At 40.1% G+C, this 22,304-nt stretch overlaps 2 protein-coding genes across 4 annotated transcripts in view; one reads left to right on the top strand and one right to left on the bottom strand.

The window, feature by feature from the left end:
- Positions 1 to 22,304, top strand: part of ift140 (intraflagellar transport 140 homolog (Chlamydomonas)) — a 36,257-nt gene that overhangs the window by 11,996 nt on the left and 1,957 nt on the right. For all 3 annotated transcript variants that reach the window (XM_044101619.1, XM_044101620.1, XM_044101621.1), the window contains exons 18-27: positions 2,053 to 2,270; positions 18,256 to 18,433; positions 19,576 to 19,766; positions 19,847 to 19,942; positions 20,034 to 20,166; positions 20,533 to 20,676; positions 20,744 to 20,872; positions 21,319 to 21,501; positions 21,580 to 21,783; positions 22,022 to 22,234. In XM_044101619.1, coding sequence (XP_043957554.1) covers positions 2,053 to 2,270; positions 18,256 to 18,433; positions 19,576 to 19,766; positions 19,847 to 19,942; positions 20,034 to 20,166; positions 20,533 to 20,676; positions 20,744 to 20,872; positions 21,319 to 21,501; positions 21,580 to 21,783; positions 22,022 to 22,234 — 1,689 coding nt within the window. The remainder of the gene's footprint in view (positions 1 to 2,052; positions 2,271 to 18,255; positions 18,434 to 19,575; positions 19,767 to 19,846; positions 19,943 to 20,033; positions 20,167 to 20,532; positions 20,677 to 20,743; positions 20,873 to 21,318; positions 21,502 to 21,579; positions 21,784 to 22,021; positions 22,235 to 22,304) is intronic.
- On the bottom strand, positions 5,024 to 16,953 carry tmem204 (transmembrane protein 204). Its single transcript, XM_044101622.1, has 3 exons — positions 15,806 to 16,953; positions 13,398 to 13,553; positions 5,024 to 6,769 (listed from the first exon to the last, which is right to left on the bottom strand). The coding sequence occupies exons 1-3, from the start codon at positions 16,083 to 16,085 to the stop codon at positions 6,525 to 6,527; spliced, it is 681 nt and encodes a 226-aa protein (XP_043957557.1). The 5' UTR covers positions 16,086 to 16,953; the 3' UTR covers positions 5,024 to 6,524.

Below are 22,304 nucleotides of genomic sequence, written 5' to 3'. Positions count from 1 at the left end.
CTTGCAATATTATGACTTTATTCACATATTATTATGATTTCATTCTGGTAATACTATGATTTTATGCTCATGCAACTTTTTTCTCACACTATTACAATTTTGTTCCTGTGATTTTTTTTTTCTTGTTTTAGGCCAAATAATCTGTCATAATCTGTGGGGTTTAATTCTGAGCACATTAATTGTTTTTTATGATTGTTCTTATGTGAAAATGTGTGTGTGGGTGTGTGTGTGTGTTCAAACACACCCCAGCTGTTATTTCGGGGAGATGGTGTGTTTCATCCAGAAGTAAGTGTTTGTCTTTCAGCAGCTGTGATTGTGTCTCATCAACATGTCCGCTCCCTTAGATCGGCACTAAAAGCACATCCTGAATATTTCTGATTACATCACAAACTCCTGTAATGGTTGAATTTATTGAGGGTTTTCTTTCAAATTCACACAGGATCAAATGGATCCTCACAGACTCACATTTAGAGTCAGCTCTGCTGACGTTTGGCTAAACGTCTCTTTCTAAGTTAAACCACATCCAAAGTTTTTCCACCAGAAAGTCGAGTTAAAACCCAGAACTTTCAGCACGTCTTATTATTATTTTCTGTTTTCTGAACTTCTTATTGTCTGAAGTGAATAAATAAATAACAGAGGAGGATTACAGATGCTGGAAGAAATGTACTTTTTTTCTCAGAATTAAATTTTTTTTCACTGAATTCTGACTTTAATATCAGAATTCAAACTTTTTTCTGAATTTTGACTTTTTTTCCTCTGAATTTTTCATATTTTCTCTGCATTTTGACTTTTATTTCTCAGTGGTTCCAAATTTTCGTCTTCTGTAATAAATAAATGCAAACGTCTGAAACCAAAAAAAAGCTATAAAAAGAATTTCTTAAAAACATTCTCGCTACGTCTTCTTGTATTTAGCAAATATAAAATAATTTGGAGATTCTAGCTGACCTGAAACAAGAGAACTTGGTCTTATTTAACTTCAGACACTCAGAAAAAACAAATTGTCTGTCTTTTTATTTAGCTCTCGTAAATATTTGCTTTCAGCTGGATACTTTTGACCCTGAAAATCCACAATAAATCCAGATCTGTTCAGAAACCCTTCTGTTGTATCGTCATCCCACCTTGAAACTTCAGATTAATCTTCAGATAAATCGGTTAAAGATTCATTCAGATGATGAGTGTATGTAAACTTCTGGACTCGGTTGTTTCCCTGTTGTTCCACCTGACCCCCATTATTATTACCCCATGTTTTAGGGCTGGACAATAAATCAATGACACATGATCAATATCAGTAGGTAATCAATATCAGCAGATAAAACATCTGATAGAATATCCAACATATAGAATATTCTAGGTTGCTGGAATCAACTCACTCGCACTTTGGTTGCCTAGCAACAAGCTGCTGGGGAAGCAGCAGTTTCAAGTTTCCCCACCAAACTTCATAACTGCTTAAAAATAAAAAACGTTGAGTTTTTAAAAAATAAAAATGTTGTGTGAAAACTGGATCAAACAGGAAAGGTCACTACACCAGTTTGAGTATTTCAGATATTTAAAAGGTAAAAAACTAATCAATAATTACACTGCAAAAAACTAAAGTCTTTCTCAGTACACTTGAAATAAGACAAAACGAACATAGAAGAAACTTTTCAGCAAATACAGGAGGTTGTTGTAAGTGAATAATTACTTAAAAAACTAGTTCCACCGGAAAATGTTTTCACTTATAACAAGACATTTTCCCTTGTTTATAAATTAAGTCGTCTGCTGGTGGAACTAGAACTTTTTCATCAATATTAAGAAACTATTGACTTTAAACAAGCTCCTGTATTTGATGAAAAGTTCCTTCTAAGTTAGTTTCATCTTATTTCAAGTGTACCATTTGTACTAGAAGATAAACCAAAAATGTGTTTTTGCAGTGTATTGGTGTCGACTGTTATGAATCAGTTATATTGGTTTTTATCCATATTGTCCAGCCCTACCAGGTTTTGATTTTATATTTATAAAACATCGATGTAACTTTCCAAGAGCTCACCTAGCGACCTGGTCCTCTGATCCCAGCCAGGTGAGGAGAACCCGGAAGTGTCTCCACCGTCAGATCAGCCAATCAGAGCGGCTCCTGCTTCGGCCCCAGTCATGGCGTCCAGGCGTCCTCTCAGAGACTTTGTGGGCCTGGAGAAGTGTGAGAAGGGAACGCGGGACGCCATGTTGAACTTCAGCTTCTACCTGAGCGTGGGCGACATGGACGAAGCCTTCAAGTCCATCAAGCTCATCAAAAGGTATGGCGCTCGGTTAAAGGGGCGGCGCTCCGTAAATAGAGACGTACTCGGGGATGGGGTTGCGCCGTTACTGGGCCCTGGAGCTGACCGCAGGCCATCCTCAGTTGAAGGCGTGATGGGTATGTTCACATTGCAGCCTCAAGTGACCCAATTCCGATTTTTTTTTGTCAAATCAGATTTTTTTTGCCTTGGTTCAAACTTCCAAATCAATGCGACCTGTATGTGATCTTCAGTGTGAACGGGGAAATGACCTGAAAGTGTCCCGTATGCGCAGTAGAGGGCGCAATAACGTCAGCATTCTCAGCGTTTGTGGAAGTAAACATGGATGCTAACGGTTAGCATAGCTTACACATTTAAAGTTCTTGTCCAACCGGAACCAGCATATTAGCAACTTACTCGTCATTATAGTCCGCCATGGTTGCTGTTTTTCTTCCCGCTCGCGTTTATCAGGAGTAACATCTGTTGAGTATCAGTGACGTTCAGGTCAGATGAATGCGACCTGGACGTTTGGTCACATTTGAATCAGATGCGTATCGGATATCCAAGTGGCCTGGGTCACATTTGAAAAGAATCCGACCTGTGATGTTCAGACTGTCATGAAAGGCTCAGATACCGGTCCACTTAAAGGAAAACCATTGGGCCACTTTAGGCTGCTGTTTGTACAGTAGTGTTTTTCAAGCTGCGGCCTCCAGAGGGCGCTAAGGAGCCTCAGCAAGCCTACAGTCTTTTATTTTCTATATTAAAAATACAAATGAAGACTGAACCAGATCCTGTTTTTATGGCTGAGAAAATATGAAATATTTCAGTTTTCATCAAATAATAAGCAAAGTGGACGCCTTTTATTTAACAAGAAAAGACATTTGAAGTTCTGGATATATGATCTGATTACTTTAGTTGCGACATTTTGGTGATTTTAGTTAGTAAAAATATTTTTTGTTGACCTGTGACTGTTCCTGTCATGATAACAAATGTTGTTGGACAATAAATTGTCCCAGACATTTTTGTCATAAACCATAATATTGTTGTTTTGCCACCATTTTCAACTAATATAATGGTAATAATAACATAATAATCTAGGAACAGATTCTCAAAGACAAATTAACTTTAAATTCTAATAAATATTTAACACTGGACATAACATAAATAAACAAAACATCATAAACAATAAATAAAATTAATTATGAAGTCTCTAAATAAAATTATACAGCTAAAAAAGATTTAGTTGAGACCAAAACAGCAGGCAGAAAATTTAATCATCCAGTTTATTGTGGAAAGAGAAAAATGCTAAATGGAAATTACAGTTTGTTTTAAAATATTATGCAATTAATTGATTTATTGTTTATTGTAGCAGAACCCCTGGTCTGGTTCAAACTTTAAAAAAAGACTTTATCACAGAACATTTTGAATCATTTTAGAGGAGAAGCAGCTCCTCGGTGTGTGTACAACGTTCCTAAACACACTCAGCCGGATCGGTCGGAACGCCCGACTCTCTTCCACTCATCCAGACATTACTAGTCAAACCCGCTCTCTCTCCTTCGTGTATGTGCTTGTGTGTCGTCAGAGGAAAACGTCTTCATCTCTTTGGTCCTGCAGAGAACCAAAGGACCATTCATTCATTCATTCATTCATTCATTCATTCATTCATTCATTCAGAATTTTGTGCTTCTGTCAGTTTCTCACGTACAAACGCTGCGCAAAGGGAAATGGCATAAAAGCAACGCATTCTTCAACCGGCCGGATGTCCCTGCCGTTTTTAACAGGCCTGACGACAGCTTTACTAAGCGCAGCAGCAGAGGCTATTTATAAGAATGCCTGTTTTTAAAATGTGTTTATTAAATACAGGTATTGTGTATAATTCCCGCATATCTACACCCACTGGACGGCATTTCCTGGAGAAATAACGCGGCTCTTCTGGGAGCAGCAGTGAGCTAACAAAGGTTCTCATGGAGGCTGGATGCTCTTCAGGGTCAGACGAAATACTGACTGCAGACAGCAGAGACAGTCTGTCTGCAGTTTATTCATCCTTTATTTTGTTTAACACTGTTAAATATTTCAGATCACCAAAAAACATAAAATCAGATTATCTGAAGTACTTCAAAGTGAAATAAATTAGAGCTGAAACAATCATGAAAGAATCGATTTTTGAATCGATTAATTGTTAAGTGGAGTATAGAGACTCTAAAAAGGCCATTTGATGGGAGAACAACACACTCAAACCAAAACTGTACAAAAAATATAAAGATTTTTGCAGTTAAAATAGAAAAAATTCTTCTTTGTTTGTAAATTTGTTCTACCCAGAACTCCTCAAGTGGCAATTTTAGCTTCACCTAGTTCAAGTTATGTAGAAAATATCCTATTTAGCACCTTTTTTCACTCAATTATTAATTGATTAATGAGAAAATCAACATATCACAGCTCCACTGTGTTGATGAAAGTTGAGCAGACAGGCCTAAACGTTTCATATTTGTTTTAGCTGCGGATGCATCCGTCGCTACAAATAATCAAACGCTCACAAAAAATGCTCTGTTATTGCATTTTAGGAAGAAAATGTTTATCTTCCTGTTAAAAACTGAATTGAATTATTTGTTTATTTTGTTGCTGATTATTCCTGATTGAACCCAGCAGGACTTCAGTCAGAAAACATGCAGGAAACCAGAAGATTTTAAACTGTTTGCTGTAGAACTACAACCTGTAGAGATGTCATTTTAATTGGAACGGAAAGATGTGACTTTTATCTGTTAACTTTTTAAGATATTTATGGTAAATATCTACATCTCTAAAAATCTGAAACAAAAAACAAATTTCCAGGGTTTTTTATCTTCAGTTCTGCATAGGCTTATGTACAATCATTTAAATCAAGTTTAAATAGTAAAACCATTCAAATTTATCTGAAACCACTGAGCACCAGTTTAATTTTGACATTATAATTTACATGCTCTATAATGCTCTTAAATATTGTATTTATATTTATATCTTGTTTTCTTCAAGGTTAAATAAAACTCTTGGGAAAAAAATATACAGATCATGAAGAGAGGAAATGGAAAATGTCTTCATCCCCTTCAAAATAAGAGCATAAATATAAACGCCTAACGTATAACAATTTGATTAATTCTCAACAATCAATAACAAAAATTTCAACACAGATATCAAACTTTAATCAACTGAAAGTTTATAAAACAGCCGAGTGAATTATCGCTTTAGAATTTATCTGGAACAATTAATTTAAGCAAAACTTACTCTACTACACGTTTTCAAAGTTAGCAAAAGCATTAAGCTAGAAACTAGCTTAGCATATTAGCGAAAGGTGTGCCCACCACTACCATCATGTCTGCTCCAAACTTTATTTCTAAGATTATTAACTCCGTTTTGTCATCTGGTGAAACACATCAGTAGTAACAGCAGCAGCCATTATGTTTACATATTCAGAAATATATTTTTTATTGAATTTACAATGATAGTTTGTTGATGTGCCCCTTTTCTTGCTGCCCTGGTGGAATCAGACACACATTAGTATCCCACCTGTAATGATAGCACTATCCTAGTCTCTTAATTTAAGGTATACAGAATGTACCACGAGCAAGCAGAATTTAATAAGGAAAGCATCATAACAAGTAAATGTAATATTCACCATCAATTTTTTTATCTATTCCAAAAACTGCAAAATAAATCCAAATAATTTTAGATGAAAGTGTTTATATTTTTGCTTCCACCGATTAGATCTACTCTGGTTTACTGGTAATATTTACTCTAAGCCTGTAGCCTTGTTAGCGTGTAGCCAACTTACCAATATTCCAATACATTAGCATATATGTAAATTTTTATGCACTTTCAATGATGGAGACAATATGAGGTAATGTGGTGTTATTCCCAATTCATAATTATGTAAGGGACCATTCAATAAGTGCGATTAAACAAAACAAAATCAGGTCAAGTTCCAGCTTGATCTTTTTATAAAGATGTTGTATGGAAGACAGTTCATGTCCAAACTCACCTTATGGTGCTTATATAAGACTTCATACAGTATATTTGTATGTTTTGGCTGCTTCGTGGTATTTTGGAAAAATATGTGCTTTAAGCAGCAAAAATTATTCTGTTATATTCAAAGGAAAAACTTTGTAAAGCTGCAAAAACAAGCTTGTCCACAGGAATGCACCTTGTCTTTAGAGTCCCGTTACAGACATGCAGCCAAGATATAATAGGAGCTTTTCAGAGCTCAGTGTCGTCGCTTCAGTCCGTTTCCCCGCCTGGCTTCGCTCAGCAAGGCGACTCCACATACTCGTTGTCCAGCCGCGGATGAAAGGCAGAGGCCAGCGGGGCACTGAAGATTATGACCCGCGGAGCGAGGCAGTCGTCCCGCCGGTGTAAAATGTTCCAGATGAGCATGGCGGCGGCCATGGTGGCCAGCAGGCAGGCTGCGATGTTCACGTAGCAGGAGTAGGACAGGTGTGTGTAGGGCCCAATCCGGTAGAACGTGACCAGTCCGATCACCAGCACAAAACCTGGAGTCGAAACAGGGACGATATCAGCTTCCAAAAATACAACACACCCATCGTGGAGCTCTAAATTAGCAATGCATGATTCACGTTTTTTACTTCCAATTCTGATTTCTGAGGTTTAGTAACAGCCGATCAGGTACAGAAAAACAGCTGGACTGACTTAAAGCTGCGACTGAAAAATATGTCACCATATAAGTGGTTTTTTTTCCCCCCTCCAGGTTCTTTTATGGGCTCTACTGTCCCTTATATGAAAGTAGGCTGACAGGAAAGGGGGGAAGACATGCGGCAAATATCATCGGGTCCAGGAGTCGAACCCGCGACGGGACTCAAGGCCTCCAAACATGGGTCGCGCTATCCCCTACGCCACCACGGCACGCCCACCATATAAGTGTTTTATATTGATAATTATTTATTAGGTTTTTGTGTTTTTTATTTGAAATACTTCCAAACTATGGCGTAACATTTCCTGTTTTATCCAGTTTTCTCTCCACGTTGTTTTTAATATTTTAGCAGTTATGAGCCAAAGCTTGAAAGTGCTTCTTACCCAGCAGTTTGTTGCTAGGCAACCAAAGAATGAGTGAGTTGATTCCACCCCCTAGCTTAGTGGCTAACGTCTTCCCTCTGCCTACATCTCCCAGAATGCCGTGCAGCTCTGGATCGGAGTTCAGAGAATATTCTATCAGATGTATAATCTGTTAATATTGATCACGTGTATTTTGCAATATACATTGTTATTGATTTATAATCCAGCTCTACTTAAAACCTTTCTTAATTTAAACACAGACGTAAATCTGCACCAGTTCAGCTCACGTCAACACATCAATAGCTTAACAATCTTGGTCAAATATGTAAAAAAAAAAAATCTGTCATTTGTTCAGTCAGTTCAGGAAAATGGCTGAAATGATTTCAAGAAAAATAGAAAAAACAGATTATAGACCCAAATATTTGCTGCCTCAGTTTCTCAAAATTACTGAATTAATTTTTAACAAAGTTGATGAGTTTAGTGAGGAATATGATTTGGTAAATGATGATCAGTTTGGAGAGCAGATGTGTGAAAAACATGTTAACAGCAGTCTGTGAGAACCAACACTCTGCTGGTCTGTTTGTTGATTTATTTTAAGTGTTTCATAATAATCCACCATTTTTCCAGGAAAAATGCTCAAACAAACCCAAGACCAAACAAAAAACTTTAATCCAAACAAAGCCATCTGAATGTTTCCTGTTCTGCGACCGTGTCTTTATTTATTTCTTATTGAATATTTTGGGGGAAAATATACAGACATGCATCTGCGTTTGCTAGAGTTGGAGCACCGTGTGGGGTCTTTGAGTCAGAAAATCTGTTTCCTCTTGGGAAGAACTCCTGAGATCTCCGGATTAGAATCCTCAAAAGCACAAAAATATCAGGCCAGAGGAACAACTTTCAGAAAGGCCTTTGAAATGTTTTATCTCCTGATTTCCTCAATTTCAGAGAGTTTAACTCACGCAACCAGGAAGCTAGAAAGCGCCAGACCAGACCAGACCAGACCAGAACAGAACAGAACAGAACAGACCAGACCAGAACAGACCAGAACAGAACAGACCAGAACAGACCAGAACAGAACAGACCAGAACAGACCAGAACAGAACAGACCAGACCAGACCAGAACAGAACAGAACAGAACAGACCAGAACAGACCAGAACAGAACAGACCAGACCAGACCAGAACAGAACAGAACAGACCAGAACAGAACAGACCAGACCAGACCAGACCAGAACAGAACAGAACAGACCAGACTAATTCAGTTAGTTTTATTATTTTTCAGAGTGTGTTTGCTAGTTTAACGCTTACATGGTGATACGTTTCTCAGCCGTATTGTCCAGTACAATCTAATTCCAGTTAGTTATAGTTTTTCCCCATTAGTTACTATTTTTCTTTATTTCAGTTAATGAAAATGTTTTTCAGTTTTCATTATTCGGTTAGTTTTAGTTAACTATAATTACTTTGTTTGATCTTCACTTTCATTTGGGCGCATTTTCTCCAGATTTGTCCACGTCCAGCCGCGATGCGCAGCCGTCCGACTGTCCGTGTCAGAAAACGGAGCTCATATCCTCCGCGGTCTAAATAAAGTTGCCCAAAATAATGAGTGGAAACAGGGATGCCGGTGCTTTAGGATATGAATCAGTTTGTTTCCGGTTCGTTTCTATTCCTCCCTCCACTTCTACAGAAAGATGGCCGTCTTTGTTTCAGACGAGGATGTGGACGATTATGTCTGTGTGTCATTGCATGTCTGCGTCTGTTTGTATGTGAAGAATGTGACTGTTTTTATTGGTGTTTAACCTGTCTGGCTCCTGCTGGGGATCATGAATAACCTCCTGTCAGTTTCTCTGTGTGAACCTCTCCTTTGGCTTGGACGTATCTCCCAAACTTCCTTCCCCTTCTTCCTCTTTCCATCCTTCCTTCCTTCCCGCTTCGCCACACCCTCTAAGCCTTCAGCGCCGTATATTTCTGGACATTCGACATGAACGTCTAAATAAGGATGGATCTCTTAAATGTATCATTCCAGTTTCTGTCCAGTTTTAAAAACTAAATTCCCTGCAAATTAGTTTCTTTTAATAATAATAATAAAAGTTATAAACTGCATTTATTTTGCTTTGAAGTACACTACAGAAACACCAAATCTTACCCAGTGTACAAGTACAAATATCTTATTGTTTGAATTAACACAAAACTAACTTCTAACCTTTCAGCAAGATATAGGAGTAAATAATTCCTTTATATTGATAAAAAGTTCTAGATTATTTTGCTTATAACATTGAAAAATTGTCTTATGAGTAAAACTTATTTTGTAGTTGAACTAGAACGTTTTCATTAATGTTCAGAAATTATTTAGTTAATTAAAACAAGTTTGTATTATGTGCTGAAAACTTACTTGTTATTTGTTACTTTCAAATAAAGTCAACTAGAGCCAAAAACTAGCACTCTGTCATAAATATTAAGGAACTATTAACTTAAAATAAACTCCTATAACTTTCTGAAAGGTTATTTATATGTTTTGTCTTATTTTAAGTGTAATGAGACATTTACACTAGAAACTAAAGTTTGTCTTTGTGTTTTTGCAGTGCAGTGGCAGGTCCAGTATTGGGCCTTGAATCTTGATTATTGTTAATGCCGTCGTCCCGCCCTCTCACACTTCATGCTCAGTTCCAGAGAAATTTGGCACGTCCGAAAATGAAAACATTCCAGAGAAAAAGAGCAAAGGGTAAAAATATCTCCATTCATTCAGAGCTGAAGCTCATTGACCGACTCACTGGGTGGATCGGTGAATGGTTGCAGCTTTTACACCAAAACTATGAGAAACCACAAATTTATTCTGCACTAATAGAATAAAAAAGCAATCTACTGTTCTGTCTGCAGAGATTCAATTCAAATTCAAAAATATTTTATTCATCTTGCCAAAGTTTTGACACTTTAAATATTTTTCCCTATTGTCAGGTCACATGCATACACTAACGCTGCAAAAACACAACATAATACCGAGTCATTCTGGTCTGGTTTCTGGTCCAAATATCTTAGTACAGTTGAAGTAAAACAAAACTAACTGACAAAGACCTTTTCAGCAAGACATAAGAGCCAATAATATCAGTTATATCAGAGTCAATAATTCATTAATATTGATGAAAAAGTTCTAGTTCCACTGGCGCCGTTACCTAGCAACCCCAGCCAAGCCCGTTACCTAGCAACCCAGTGCCAGTTCCACTGGCAGATTATTTCACTTATAACAAGACATTTTAAGTGTTTTAACTGAAATAATCAAGAACAAGTAAATTTTCATCAATATTAAGGAATTATTCATTTCCTATCTTGGTGAAGATTTACTTGTAATTTAGTTTAGTCTTAATTCAAGTGTATTAAGATATTTGCACTAGAAACTAGTCCATAAGTACTTGATAAGATTTAGTGTTCTTGCAGTGTAAACACAGTGTTGGTGTAGCGTCTTAGCGTTAGCCCAACTATCACTTTGGGAAAAACTGATTAAGAAATCTGAAACAGTTTGAACGCATGTTTTGTTTCCTTCCATGTTTTGGTAAAGTTGAAAACAGATTGAAATCTCTAAACCAACAGTTTGCTTGTTTGAAGCCTTAAGGCCTCGTTTACAGATCTGCACTGTTTTCTTTTCTCTTGTGTAATCTGTTGGGACCTGCTTGTTGACCGTGTGCGGCGAGCAGGCAGACATTTTTCCAGAGAACATCATTATTTTTAGACGTTGAACTGAAAAGCATGACAAAGTCTTGGCTGGTTGTGCCTAATATGGAAAAGTACAGTAATATTGGGAGGGACTGGATCCTTTGTCCAAGGCCCAGATAAAGCAGGAACGCGTGCTTTAACTGGACCAACGATAAAAAGAGGATGCCTTGCTGCTTTCTGTAAACACAGACATAAAAGCCAGTCCATCTTATCTGGATGGAGCGATTCCCACCCTGCTGCCATGTGTGCTGCAGGATATTTCCCCACAGAAGCTCACTGTAATAAACACACAAACACTGAACCTGCGCATGCACACTCCGCCCTCTGCAAGCCCACACGCAAACATCGAAAACCGTCTTTCCCGTCCGTTCCCCCTCCGCCTGCTGCGGCTCAGGGGTTTGCATAACAGGTAGTCACAGACATTTCCTCGTCCTGAGCAGGGATATCCTGGCGCCCGACAGTCGCTGCCTGCTTCTCTGCGGCTCGGCCCGTGGACTCTGGACCAGGACTAAATTTAGATCCAGAGACCCTCAGTTCCTACTAAAGCCCAGAAAACACCAGGCAAAATGCAGCAAAACTTGTTCCTGCACTGCAAAAATACAAAATATGACCAAGTATTTGGTCTGGTTTCTACTGAAAATGTCTTAGTGCACTTGAAACAAAGAGCTTACAAAAACCTTTCAAGGAGAAATAGGAACGTGTGGCGTGCTGTGGTGGCGTAGGGGATAACCCGACCCACATTTGGAGGCCTTCAGTCCTTGACCCGGCGGTCGCGGGTTCGATTCCCGGACCCGGCCAAAGTTTCCCGCATGTCTTCCTCCTCCCCCCCCCCTTCCTGTCAGCCTACTGTCATATAAGGGACTAGAGCCACAAAAAGACCCCCTGGAGGGGAAAGAAATAGGAACTTGTTTTTAGTCAATAATTTCTTAATATTGATGAAAATTTAAAATTTTTATTGCCAGATTATTTAACTTATAACAATCAATTTTTCTAATATTTCAAGTAGGCATGTTGCAATAAGCAATAAATCCGTTAATGACATGATCAATCAATTAATCACATAATAAATTAAAATGAGCTCAGTAACTTCCATTTGTATCATTTATTATTTTCTCTCTTTCTACCAAATTCTGGTCTTCGGTCTGGTGCTTTGGTCTCAACTAGCCATTTTTTATTAAGTACAATTTTATTTGTTGTTTCTGTTGTTTTGTTTATTTTGGATATTATAAATTCATTCCAGTTCCACTATTAAAAGTTCATTAGAATTGAAAGTTTATTGATCTTTGAAAATGTGTTATTGCATTATTATGCCATTGAAAACTGTCTCAAAACAGCAATATTATTGTTTATTGCAGCAACTTCTGGGGAAATGTTTCGTCTAGCAAAGGCTTAATATGAGCTTGTTGTGAAACATAATTTATTCTGGTTGGGTTTGATTCATGGTCTGTACCAAACATGTTCATTACATACCTGCCCAGTTCTGCCTAGTTTGAGCTCCATTTAACATTTTCAAACCTGCAAACAGATGTGCAGTTATACAACTGTATATCTTTGAAAAGCAGAAGTGGGGGCTCCTGCACAACCATCAAGAAAGCAGCAAGTGGTTTATGTTGTTAAGTGAACAGCAGAACACTGCACTGCAAAATCACCAAATCTGGCCAAGTATTTTTGGTTTAGTTTCCAGTAAAAAATATTTTAATACGCTTAAAATGAGACAAAAATAACTTACCAAAAACGTTAATGCAAGATATAAGAGCTTATTTAAAGTAAATATGTCCTTAATGTTCATTTAAAAAAAGTTCTTGTTCCTCTGGCAGATTATTTATTTCACTTACAATAGAACATTTTCCCATGTTATAAGTAAAATTGATTAAATCTCCCTTTAATAAAATAAGATTGTAGTTTTACTGGCAGATTATTTAACTTATAACCAGATATTTCACTGGAAATAATCGGCCAGTGGAAGTGGTGCTTTTTCATCGATATTAAGGAATTATTTACCTTGTTGCTAGGTAACGGGGCTTGGCTAGAATACAGTTGCTAGGTAACGGCGAAGTTCCTGTAGAATGTGGCTTAACTTTCCGGATATTTGTGAAATGGCTCATTTTCCACACTCCAAATTATAAACTTATTACCAAAAACTGTTTGTTTGTTTTTTGTTTTTTTTAAGAACTTGAGTTGTTTTAAGAACACTAGAAACCAAAATGGAAGAACAAAAACAGTCAAAATGTGAATTGTCCCTTTAAGCGCTTATTCTTTACTATTTTTATGTCTGTGGATCAAATTCAAACAACGAGTGAAAAATAAATTGATTGTTATTACTATACAAAGTGTACCTGTAAAGCCGGGTTTTATTGCTATATTGTTGCTATCGCTGGCCCAGTTTGGAGCAGCTGGATACTCACTGGCTAGCTGGAAGAGCGCAGCGATGGCCTCCTCCCACCACTGGGACTCCTGCGTGACGAAGGGCAGCTCCATCAGGCCCAGCAGGAAGATGAGCTGGCCGGCCGTCAGCGCCACCGTCGCTATCAGGTTGCACGCTCGCATCATGTTGAACTGCACTGTGGGAGCAGAACAAACGCCGCGTCAAACCTCCATGTTCACAGAAAACCTGAAGGATTACAGTTGCCGTTGGTAACGAGGTGGCATTGTAAGGGCTTGTTTTTATGAATGGAGAAGTGCTGCCAGTAGTACCCAGCTGAGCGTTTCCCACAGTTGTTTCTGAATGGAGCCTAACGTAGGAAAAGCTTTTAAATGTTCACGTTTCTTCTGAGCGGTTCGGGCGAAGCCAACAAAAACACCAGAACCTGTAAAAACCGCCGTGCATTCAGAACATTCCTGACCAGTTTTCACACGATGCAATCAGACCGACTTTATTAGACAGATAACTTTCTACCCGCTGTCGGCTGAGTCTGACTGTTTGGTTAATCTGGATTTAACTGGATCTGACTGAACCAGTAAAGTCAGTTTGTGACTTACAAAATAACATTTTCACTCCTAAAGATACATAGAATACATATAATAAAATATTATATATAGATATAAAAATATACAATGAAATTGAATAAAGTGAAACTCCTTTTAATCATAATTAGTTGAGTTAATTCTGATGATATTTTTGCCTGCAGTTAATAAAAATACATGTAAGACTATAATATTCTAAGATTAGAATATTAATATAAGACTAGAAAATATTAAGTTTTTTTTTCCATTTTTTATTCATTTATTTTTGGCCCTTTTGGCCCTCCATACACTTTTGAAATCACATCACTATGACTCTGAAAATCATTTTGCGACCCCTCTGGGGTCCCGACCCTTACTTTTGGAACCCCTGCAGTAGATAAACCCCAAGTTGAGGGTTAAACTGAAACCCCTGGTTACTGGGAGCAGATTTTAACTTTTTGCCCCTCCATTCATAACTGCCCCTGCCCTCAGTTAAACATAAACATATTTGGAAACGTCAAACTATTGGCTAGAAGCTGATAAAAAGCCTTTGAGTTGAGCAGGAACATTTGGGCTGCAAGCCATCTGGCTTGCAGTGACCAAGAACCTTTATTAAAAGACATTGTATGGAGCTCCAGCAGTGACAAAAAACAAGTATATCCTCTGGTAGTTTAAAAGTTGTTTTTTGTTTTTTTCAGCAAAATATGCCCAAATGTCCCTAATTTTTCTTATTGGATTTCCAAAAACTACTCTTCAGTTGTAGCCAAGTATAACAATTTCTTATAGTTTTATTATTTTTGGGTAAAAAATATATTTCAAAAACAAGTAATTTTGGACAACTTAATATGAGTTTATTAAGTTTAGTAAGTATAAACAGGAAATCCCCAGTTTTGTAGATGTTGCCAAAAGCAAAATTATTAAGTATGCTTTTATTAAAGCATATGTAAATTTGCTTTAGTTTAGTGAATCTATGGTTTCCAAATGTTTATAACCTTAGTTATGATATTTATAAAAGGTTTACATACTGCATGATGCAGGGGTGTCCAAACTTTTTGTAATGTGAGCTGAAACTGTCAAAAGAATTGGTAGGCCAAGAAAAATTATTAAAAAAAAACTAAGATAAAGAAAATATTTGAAACACAGTTTGGTTTACTTCATAATTCATTTTCTGTTTGGATATTTAAAATGGTTTCAGTTCCAATGTTAAATATTCATCAGAATTTAGTTTAATGATCTTTGAGAATGAGTTCTTTCATTATTATGTCAATATTAACATTATTAAAATTGTCTCAAAACAACAATACTGTAATTTATTACAATAACTTCTGGGAGAATTTATTGTGTAGAATAATTTGTTATTGTGATTAAAAAAATTATCATTTTTAAAAACAAAAATTACTGAAGTGTTGCTATTTTTAACCTCCTCAACAATACATAACGCATAAATTATATTAATTAAGCCGATAATCAGACCGTTGATTCAAAACAAAAAATGGTTTTACTTTGATAGATGAAGATTAGTTCAATATTTGAAGATAACAGAGGAAATATTTAATATTTAAATATTTCAGTCTTCATTTGTAAACACTTCCTGTATTCAGCAAAGTTTTAACCCATTAAAAGACTTTAGTGCAGCGAATCCCAAACATTTCAAACCAGGACAGTTTTAACAGTGTTACCTTCTGTCCAGGTCAGGCAAAACCACAAAATATAACGGAGAGAAAATGTTTTTTCTGTCTTTTATTCACTCTTGGATCATTTTTGCATCTGTTTTGTCAGGGCTAATCGATGCCCAATCAAAGTGATTTAATATAATTAAATCAATAAAAGCAGTTTGTGTCTGTTTGCGCTGAGCGACCTGAACTCTTACGTTTGACGGTGCTGCGGGACTCCTGGTAGCCGGCGAACTCCGACCCCCAGCCGATGGCGGTGCACTGCCTCTGCGTGCCGTGCCCCCGGCCGGCCGCCTGCAGGTCGTCGCGTCCGCGCTCGGCGCTGGCGGGACACAACCTCCACAGTCCCACGCTGCGCTTGCGGCCGTCCTCCAGCGCCTGCAGAACCCAGCTGGGCGTGAAGGCCGCCACGTTGTTGAGCACCAGGGACAGCAGCGCCACCGCCACCGCCGCCGCCACCAGCCTGCGCACGGCCATGCGGCGCCCGACGCCCGCCACCGCTCCGCCGCCGTCCTCCGCTTCCTCTGCTTCTTCCAGCTGTCACAGGAGTGTCGCTTTAGCTAAAGAACATCTCCATTCATCGTCATCCGGGAGCCGGTTGTCGTGGCGACGGATCCTCAGCCCTCCTCCTCGGACAGCAGCGCTGGTACCTGCGGGTTGGTCCAACCGGCACCGGGGTCCATTCCACCTCCTTCCACTGGCTGCAGCTTCACGCTCGCTTAAATCTGCTCGTTTGTTTTTAACGCACTTTTCTCACTTTTTGTTTAGTTTCTGCAAAGCAAACGCATTGTTTTCAAAACGAATCTTCTGTGGACAGTTTCTGAGTCGACTGGAACAAGAAGTCCTCTCCGTTTGTAGGTCAGAGTTGAAATGTGCTGCTCATCAGTTTGGACATGCCCTCCTCCAGGATCGATTTAAAAAAAAAAAAAAACGGGTTTGTGTGTGTGAGCGTCTAAAAAAGAACCCGGCGCAGACGTCATGGCCGCTGGATTCTTTTGTCTGGAGAGCAGGGGGGCGTTTGCGAAAGTCCTCCTTCTCCCATGTGCAACAAACACGCCAGAGCCAGCCAGCAACAGGATGCGTTTCCTGAGAGGAAAAGAGGCCAAAAGCAGACCTGTTCCTCCTCTTGTCTTTCCTTTTCTGGCTCTCTAGATCTCCCCGCTCCACTTTTTAATCTGTGACCATAAACAGAAACTTTGGCCGTTTGCGCGCGCACCTCACATTCTTATGTTTCTGTTGGCCTCCACTGTCGGGGCCCCCAAAGATTTGGGGTATTTCCTGTTGCTCAGCTTTCAATAAACAAGCCACATCTGTATCTGCTGAAGCGAAGAGGAGGGAGGCGATGCAAATGGCGAACAGATGGCGTAGGAATTTAAAAATCTGGAGACGAAGCCGAGGTTGAAAGAGACGGAGGATCGGTTTACATCAGAGAGGCGGAAAAAGGGAAAACAGTTCAAAGTGTTCACTGAAAATTCCTGCAGTTTCACCTGGAAGTCTGTAACACTGCATGCAAAAATTAGGGCAAAAGGTCAAACAAAAATGTAAAGGATAGATAAACAGAATCTGAAAAGTGTGGCGTGCACAAATAATACCCAGTAAAATGTAAGACAAGCAGCAGAAGTCCAGATTAAAACATATATGAGTCGATAAACAATGTGCAGAGGAAAATGTTGCACATGACCCTGAATAAACCATTTTCACAGCGAAACATGGTGGTGGCAGCATCATGGTGGGAGGCTGCAGAAAACTTAAGAGCCACTGGAAACGTCATGAAGACCTCTGAAGAAGACACTGAGAGCAACTTCCTTCCTCACAAAATGGAAACTATTTAGATTTTAACAAATAGAGGTTTTCTCTGTAGTCTTTGGCTAATAACCACAAGTCATTTCTCCAGCTAGCGCTAGGCTAGCACGTTTATTTGGGCTGTATCTACCCAGAATGCCCTGCTCTGTAGTCCACTTCTTGCTTTCGGAGCGGTTTCCCCTCCACTTGGCGTTCACATATTCATCCAAACTGAACCAGAGTTCACTTCAGCCGAACCCAGACCAACGTTTGTAGGCTAACAAGAGTTCGCTATTTTGGTCTATTACACCTTCACACCTCTCCAACCAAATCGGACTTAATGTGGATTAAAGTGGACTGGAGTTGGATTAAAGTGGACTGGAGTTGGATTAAAGTGGACTGGAGTTGGATTAAAGTGGACTGGAGTTGGATTAAAGTGGACTGGAGTTGGATTAAAGTGGACTGGAGTTGGATTAAAGTGGACTGGAGTTGGATTAAAGTGGACTTTAACAGGGCTGTTTAGGGTGTGAATGCACCCAAAACACACTTTCCAGTAAATTCCAGTAAAGTAAAGTGAATTTTTGTTGATGTAGCGTGGCTAAATCTAAATAAACTATCAAAGAAAGAAAATTAAGCGTATATTTTACCCTGTTGCTGGGGAAAACCAGCCATGTTTGACTCAGGCCTCATTGCCAGTAAGCTGAAACAAACAGCAGAATAACTCTAACATGCACCATCATTGTATTTCTTTGAACAAACAGGAAGCCATCGGATGTTCACACAGCAGCAGTTTTCACTGCTGAATAATAAACTGCACCAGAATGAGCCACGGTTTCTCATCCCTCTCTGTGTTTTCTTCCTGTAGTAAAGCGGTGTGGGAAAACATGGCACGGATGTGTGTGAAAACCCGCCGGCTGGACGTGGCCAGAATGTGCCTGGGGAACATGGGGAACGCCAGGGCAGCGAAAGCCGTGAAGGAGGCAGAGGCTGAACCCGAACCCGAAGCCCGGGTGGCCATGTTGGCCATTCAGCTCGGCATGCTGGTGAGACGAGGAAATTATCTGATTAACGAGCCGCACAGAAGAAAAACCTGTCAGAACAGATTCTGGTTCATCTTTTCATTAGTTATCCATTTCAGCCTCTGAACTCAACAGCTGCATTTGCATTTATCTTAAAATTGCAAAAATTGGAATTAAGAAAATAAATTTGCTTAATGCAAACACTGATTTTGAAAAAATAACTCGTTTCCTCCTTAACTACAGGAGGAAACGACAAAGAAGACAACAGGAAGTGATAAGAGGATGATGTTATTGCATTAACAAACTTATTTTAATTGTGTTTTTTATCTAATGGAAGCACTGCAATTGTGAAAGTGCTTTTTTTTATCTTAGCAGAAAATAAACAAAAAAAAGTTTTGTGCACATTTGTAATGAAAAGGCAGCTACTGTGAACGATAGTTTCAGTTGTTTTCTGTTACAGGGTTACGCCTCCTTAAACAGACTAGGATAAGACTTTGGCCTATGCAAAACATTTTTCAGTCTGCTCAGTTCTGCCTGTTGTGAGCTCTTTTCATAATAAGCTACATTTGCTACTCCTAAAGTGCTGCACCAACTCAGCGTTTGGCATGAGCTACAGTAAAACAACACAGGTTGTTTTAGGGCGTGTTGTCACTTTAAATCCAAATAAGCTGCTGCTGGCCACGCCTCCCAGATCAACATTTACACAAACAGAGGGCAATTATACAAAACCTCCATCTTTGAAAAGCAAACGTGGAGCCTCCTGCACAACCAACAAGAGCGCAGTAAGTGGTTTCTGGGTGGTAAGTCAACAACTAAACGCTTGTCTTATCCAGTAGCCATTGTGCAGCGCATACAGCTGACCAAACATGCTGGTGCTCCATTTTGGTTGCTAGGTAACGGAACAGTGTGATTCAACAATAGGGAGGATTTTGAAACGGCTTGTTTTCCAGACACCAAACAACATTGACTTATTGCCAAAAAAGGCCAGGTGGTTTTAGAATCAGTTGAGACCCAAATGAAGTACAAAAATGAGTAAAAAGTTAATTTTTCATCATAGATCCCCTTTAAAGAACCGTCTGTCCGGCTTTCGGTGAGGCTAAATCCCTTTGGGTCCAAGCGGGACTTTCCTGACTGAAGGCATTTATCTCCTTCCTGTCCTGTAACAGGAAGATGCAGAAAAGCTGTACAAGAGCTGTCATCGCTACGACCTGCTGAACTCCTTCTATCAGGCCTTCAGCGAATGGCAGCGAGCTCTGGAGACGGCCGAGGCTCACGACCGCATCCACCTGCGCACCACCTACTACAACTACGCCAAGTACCTGGAGTCCATGGGCCACAAGAACCTGGCACTTGCTTAGTAAGATGCAACGTTTAGCTGGAGGCTTTGGGTGGATTTACTCTGGAAATGAGGAGCAATAACCAACGTTTCTGTCCCAGTTATGAGAAATCAGACACTCACCGAGTCGAGGTTCCCAGAATGCTGCAGGATGACACGCCGTCGCTGGAGCTGTACGTCACCAAAGCCAAAGATAAGTAGGTTTTTCATGCTGTGACGTCAGCACAACGTTTGAGCTGTCTGCATGACATGGATAAAGTTTAAACGTCCCTCCTCTCTCGAATCCAGGAATATCTACAAGTGGTGGGCCCAGTACCTGGAGAGCCAGTCCAACATGGAGAGAGCGCTGCTGTTCTACGAGCGCGCTCAGGATTACCTCTCCCTGGTTCGAGTCCACTGCTACCTGGGCAACATCCCAGAGGTACTTCTCTAAAACACGTTTAGCTAACCAGCGAATATTTACTCCAGACACTGAACAAAGTCTAATTAGGAAGAAACACTTATGTGTTAATAATATGTTATAGCATATTATTAAAGTTTTTTTTAATTGAATTATAGCGCCCTCAACAGGGTCAAATGTGCAATTAGATACCTGCCTGTATGGTTTGTTCACGGTTGGGCATCCAGAAATTTGAGAGGAAATGCTTCAGTATGAAATTAGTCAAGTCAAAGTAAAAAGTACAACGTAGCACAAATAGTCCTAAAAACGTACTAAAGTAAATGTAACTGAGGAAATGTAACTAGTTAGTGCCCAACTCTGCATATGGATCTGTTCATATGCCCACAGGCGTCTCAGATAGCCAACAACACAGGCGACAGAGCGGCATCGTACCACCTGGCCAGACATTACGAGGGTCACGATGACATCAAGCAAGCGGTCCACTTCTACACCCGGGCCCAGGCCTACAATAACGCCATACGACTCTGCAAGGTACAGTCATCCTCTCCAGACTTGAGGGTTTTTTCTGTGCGGTTTCCTCAGCTTTGTGTCTGGACAGGAGAACAGTCTGGACGACCAGCTGATGAACCTGGCGCTGCTCAGCAACCCGGAGGACATGATGGAGGCCGCCTGCCACTACGAGGAGAAGGGCAAACACCTGGACCGCGCTGTGGCGCTCTACCACAAGGTCTGTGCAGCGGCCGGGTCGCCACAAGGTGGCGGTGTTTCATTATATGCAGGGTGTTCAGTGTCTTAAAGGGCCAGTATTCCGTAAAATCAACTTTTTTATCTTTCCATCGTGTGATAATGTTTTTCCCTCATCAAAAACAAACCTGATTCTTTCATGCATGTTTGAGAAGTCCTTTAGTCTCCATGGCAACCATTCAGCTGTGCATGACACCTGAATACCTGTTTATCTGGACATTTCTGTGGGTCAAACATTTGAGTCATGTGCATTGATCTTCATTGCATTTTGTGACTCGAATCGGTTGAGGCTACTGCTAACTAGCTGCTAACGTGCCTTTGAAACCTGGATGCATCAAGTTTATTAATATTTCAGCTACAACAGTTTGCTAGACAATGTTTGTTTTCTCCACTGGATGTAAACAGACGTGAGTTTTGTGGTTTTTCCAGGCCGGTTACGTCTCCAAAGCGTTGGAGTTGGCGTTCGCCACCGAGCAGTTTGCTGCGCTGCAGCTCATCGCGGAGGAGCTGAATGAAAACTCCGACCCGGCGCTCCTCGCTCGCTGCTCCGACTTCTTCGTCCAACATTCCCAGTATGAAAAGGCGGTGGAGTTACTGGCAGCGGCCAAGAAGGTAGCCGTGTCACACAGTTCTTACCTTCCCAGCTGTTGACGGGTTCGTGACCCGACGCGTTTTTCTGTAAATGTTCAGTATCCTCAGGCGGTGGAGCTGTGCCTGACCCATAACCTGACGATCACAGAGGACCTGGCAGAGAGGATGACGGTGACGGACTCCAAGGATCTGACGGAGGAGGCCGGAAAGGCTCTGCTGGAGAAGATCGCCGACTGCTGCATGAGTCAGGGCAGCTACCACCTGGCCACCAAGGTGTACACGCAGGCCGGCAACAAGCACAGGGTAGGACCACGTCTGCTTCACGTTCTGGGTTTGTTCCAGTTCACAACAGTTCACCTGGACTATAAATAATATCACAATAATCAGATCCAGCTGCATACTTTCTGAGGTGTGTCATCGATAGAAATGTTTTCCTGCTGTTGTTCAGAATCTGGTGAGGAATAGTTTTAGTTTTGCTGTTTTTCCTCCAGTCTGACATGAATCCCTCCTCCACATGGTGACTGTTCTTATTTCATCTCAGGCCATGAAGGCGCTGCTGAAGTCGGGCGACACGGATAAAATCGCTTTCTTTGCCAACGTTTCTCGTCAGAAGGAGCTTTTCATCATGGCTGCCAACTACTTCCAGTCCCTGGACTGGCGCAAAAACCCAAAGAACCTGAAGAGAATCATTGAGTTTTACACTAAAGGAAAGGCGCCGGACCTGCTGGGCGGCTTCTACGAAGCTTGTGCCCAGGTGGAGAAACTCCAGTTATTATTATTAGAAATAGTTTGTTGCTATGCTAATAATATATCTGATTCTTTAT

Source organism: Gambusia affinis, linkage group LG20, assembly GCF_019740435.1.
Source record: "Gambusia affinis linkage group LG20, SWU_Gaff_1.0, whole genome shotgun sequence".
Lineage (NCBI taxonomy): Eukaryota > Metazoa > Chordata > Actinopteri > Cyprinodontiformes > Poeciliidae > Gambusia > Gambusia affinis.
This window is presented reverse-complemented; position numbering and strand designations above follow the sequence as displayed.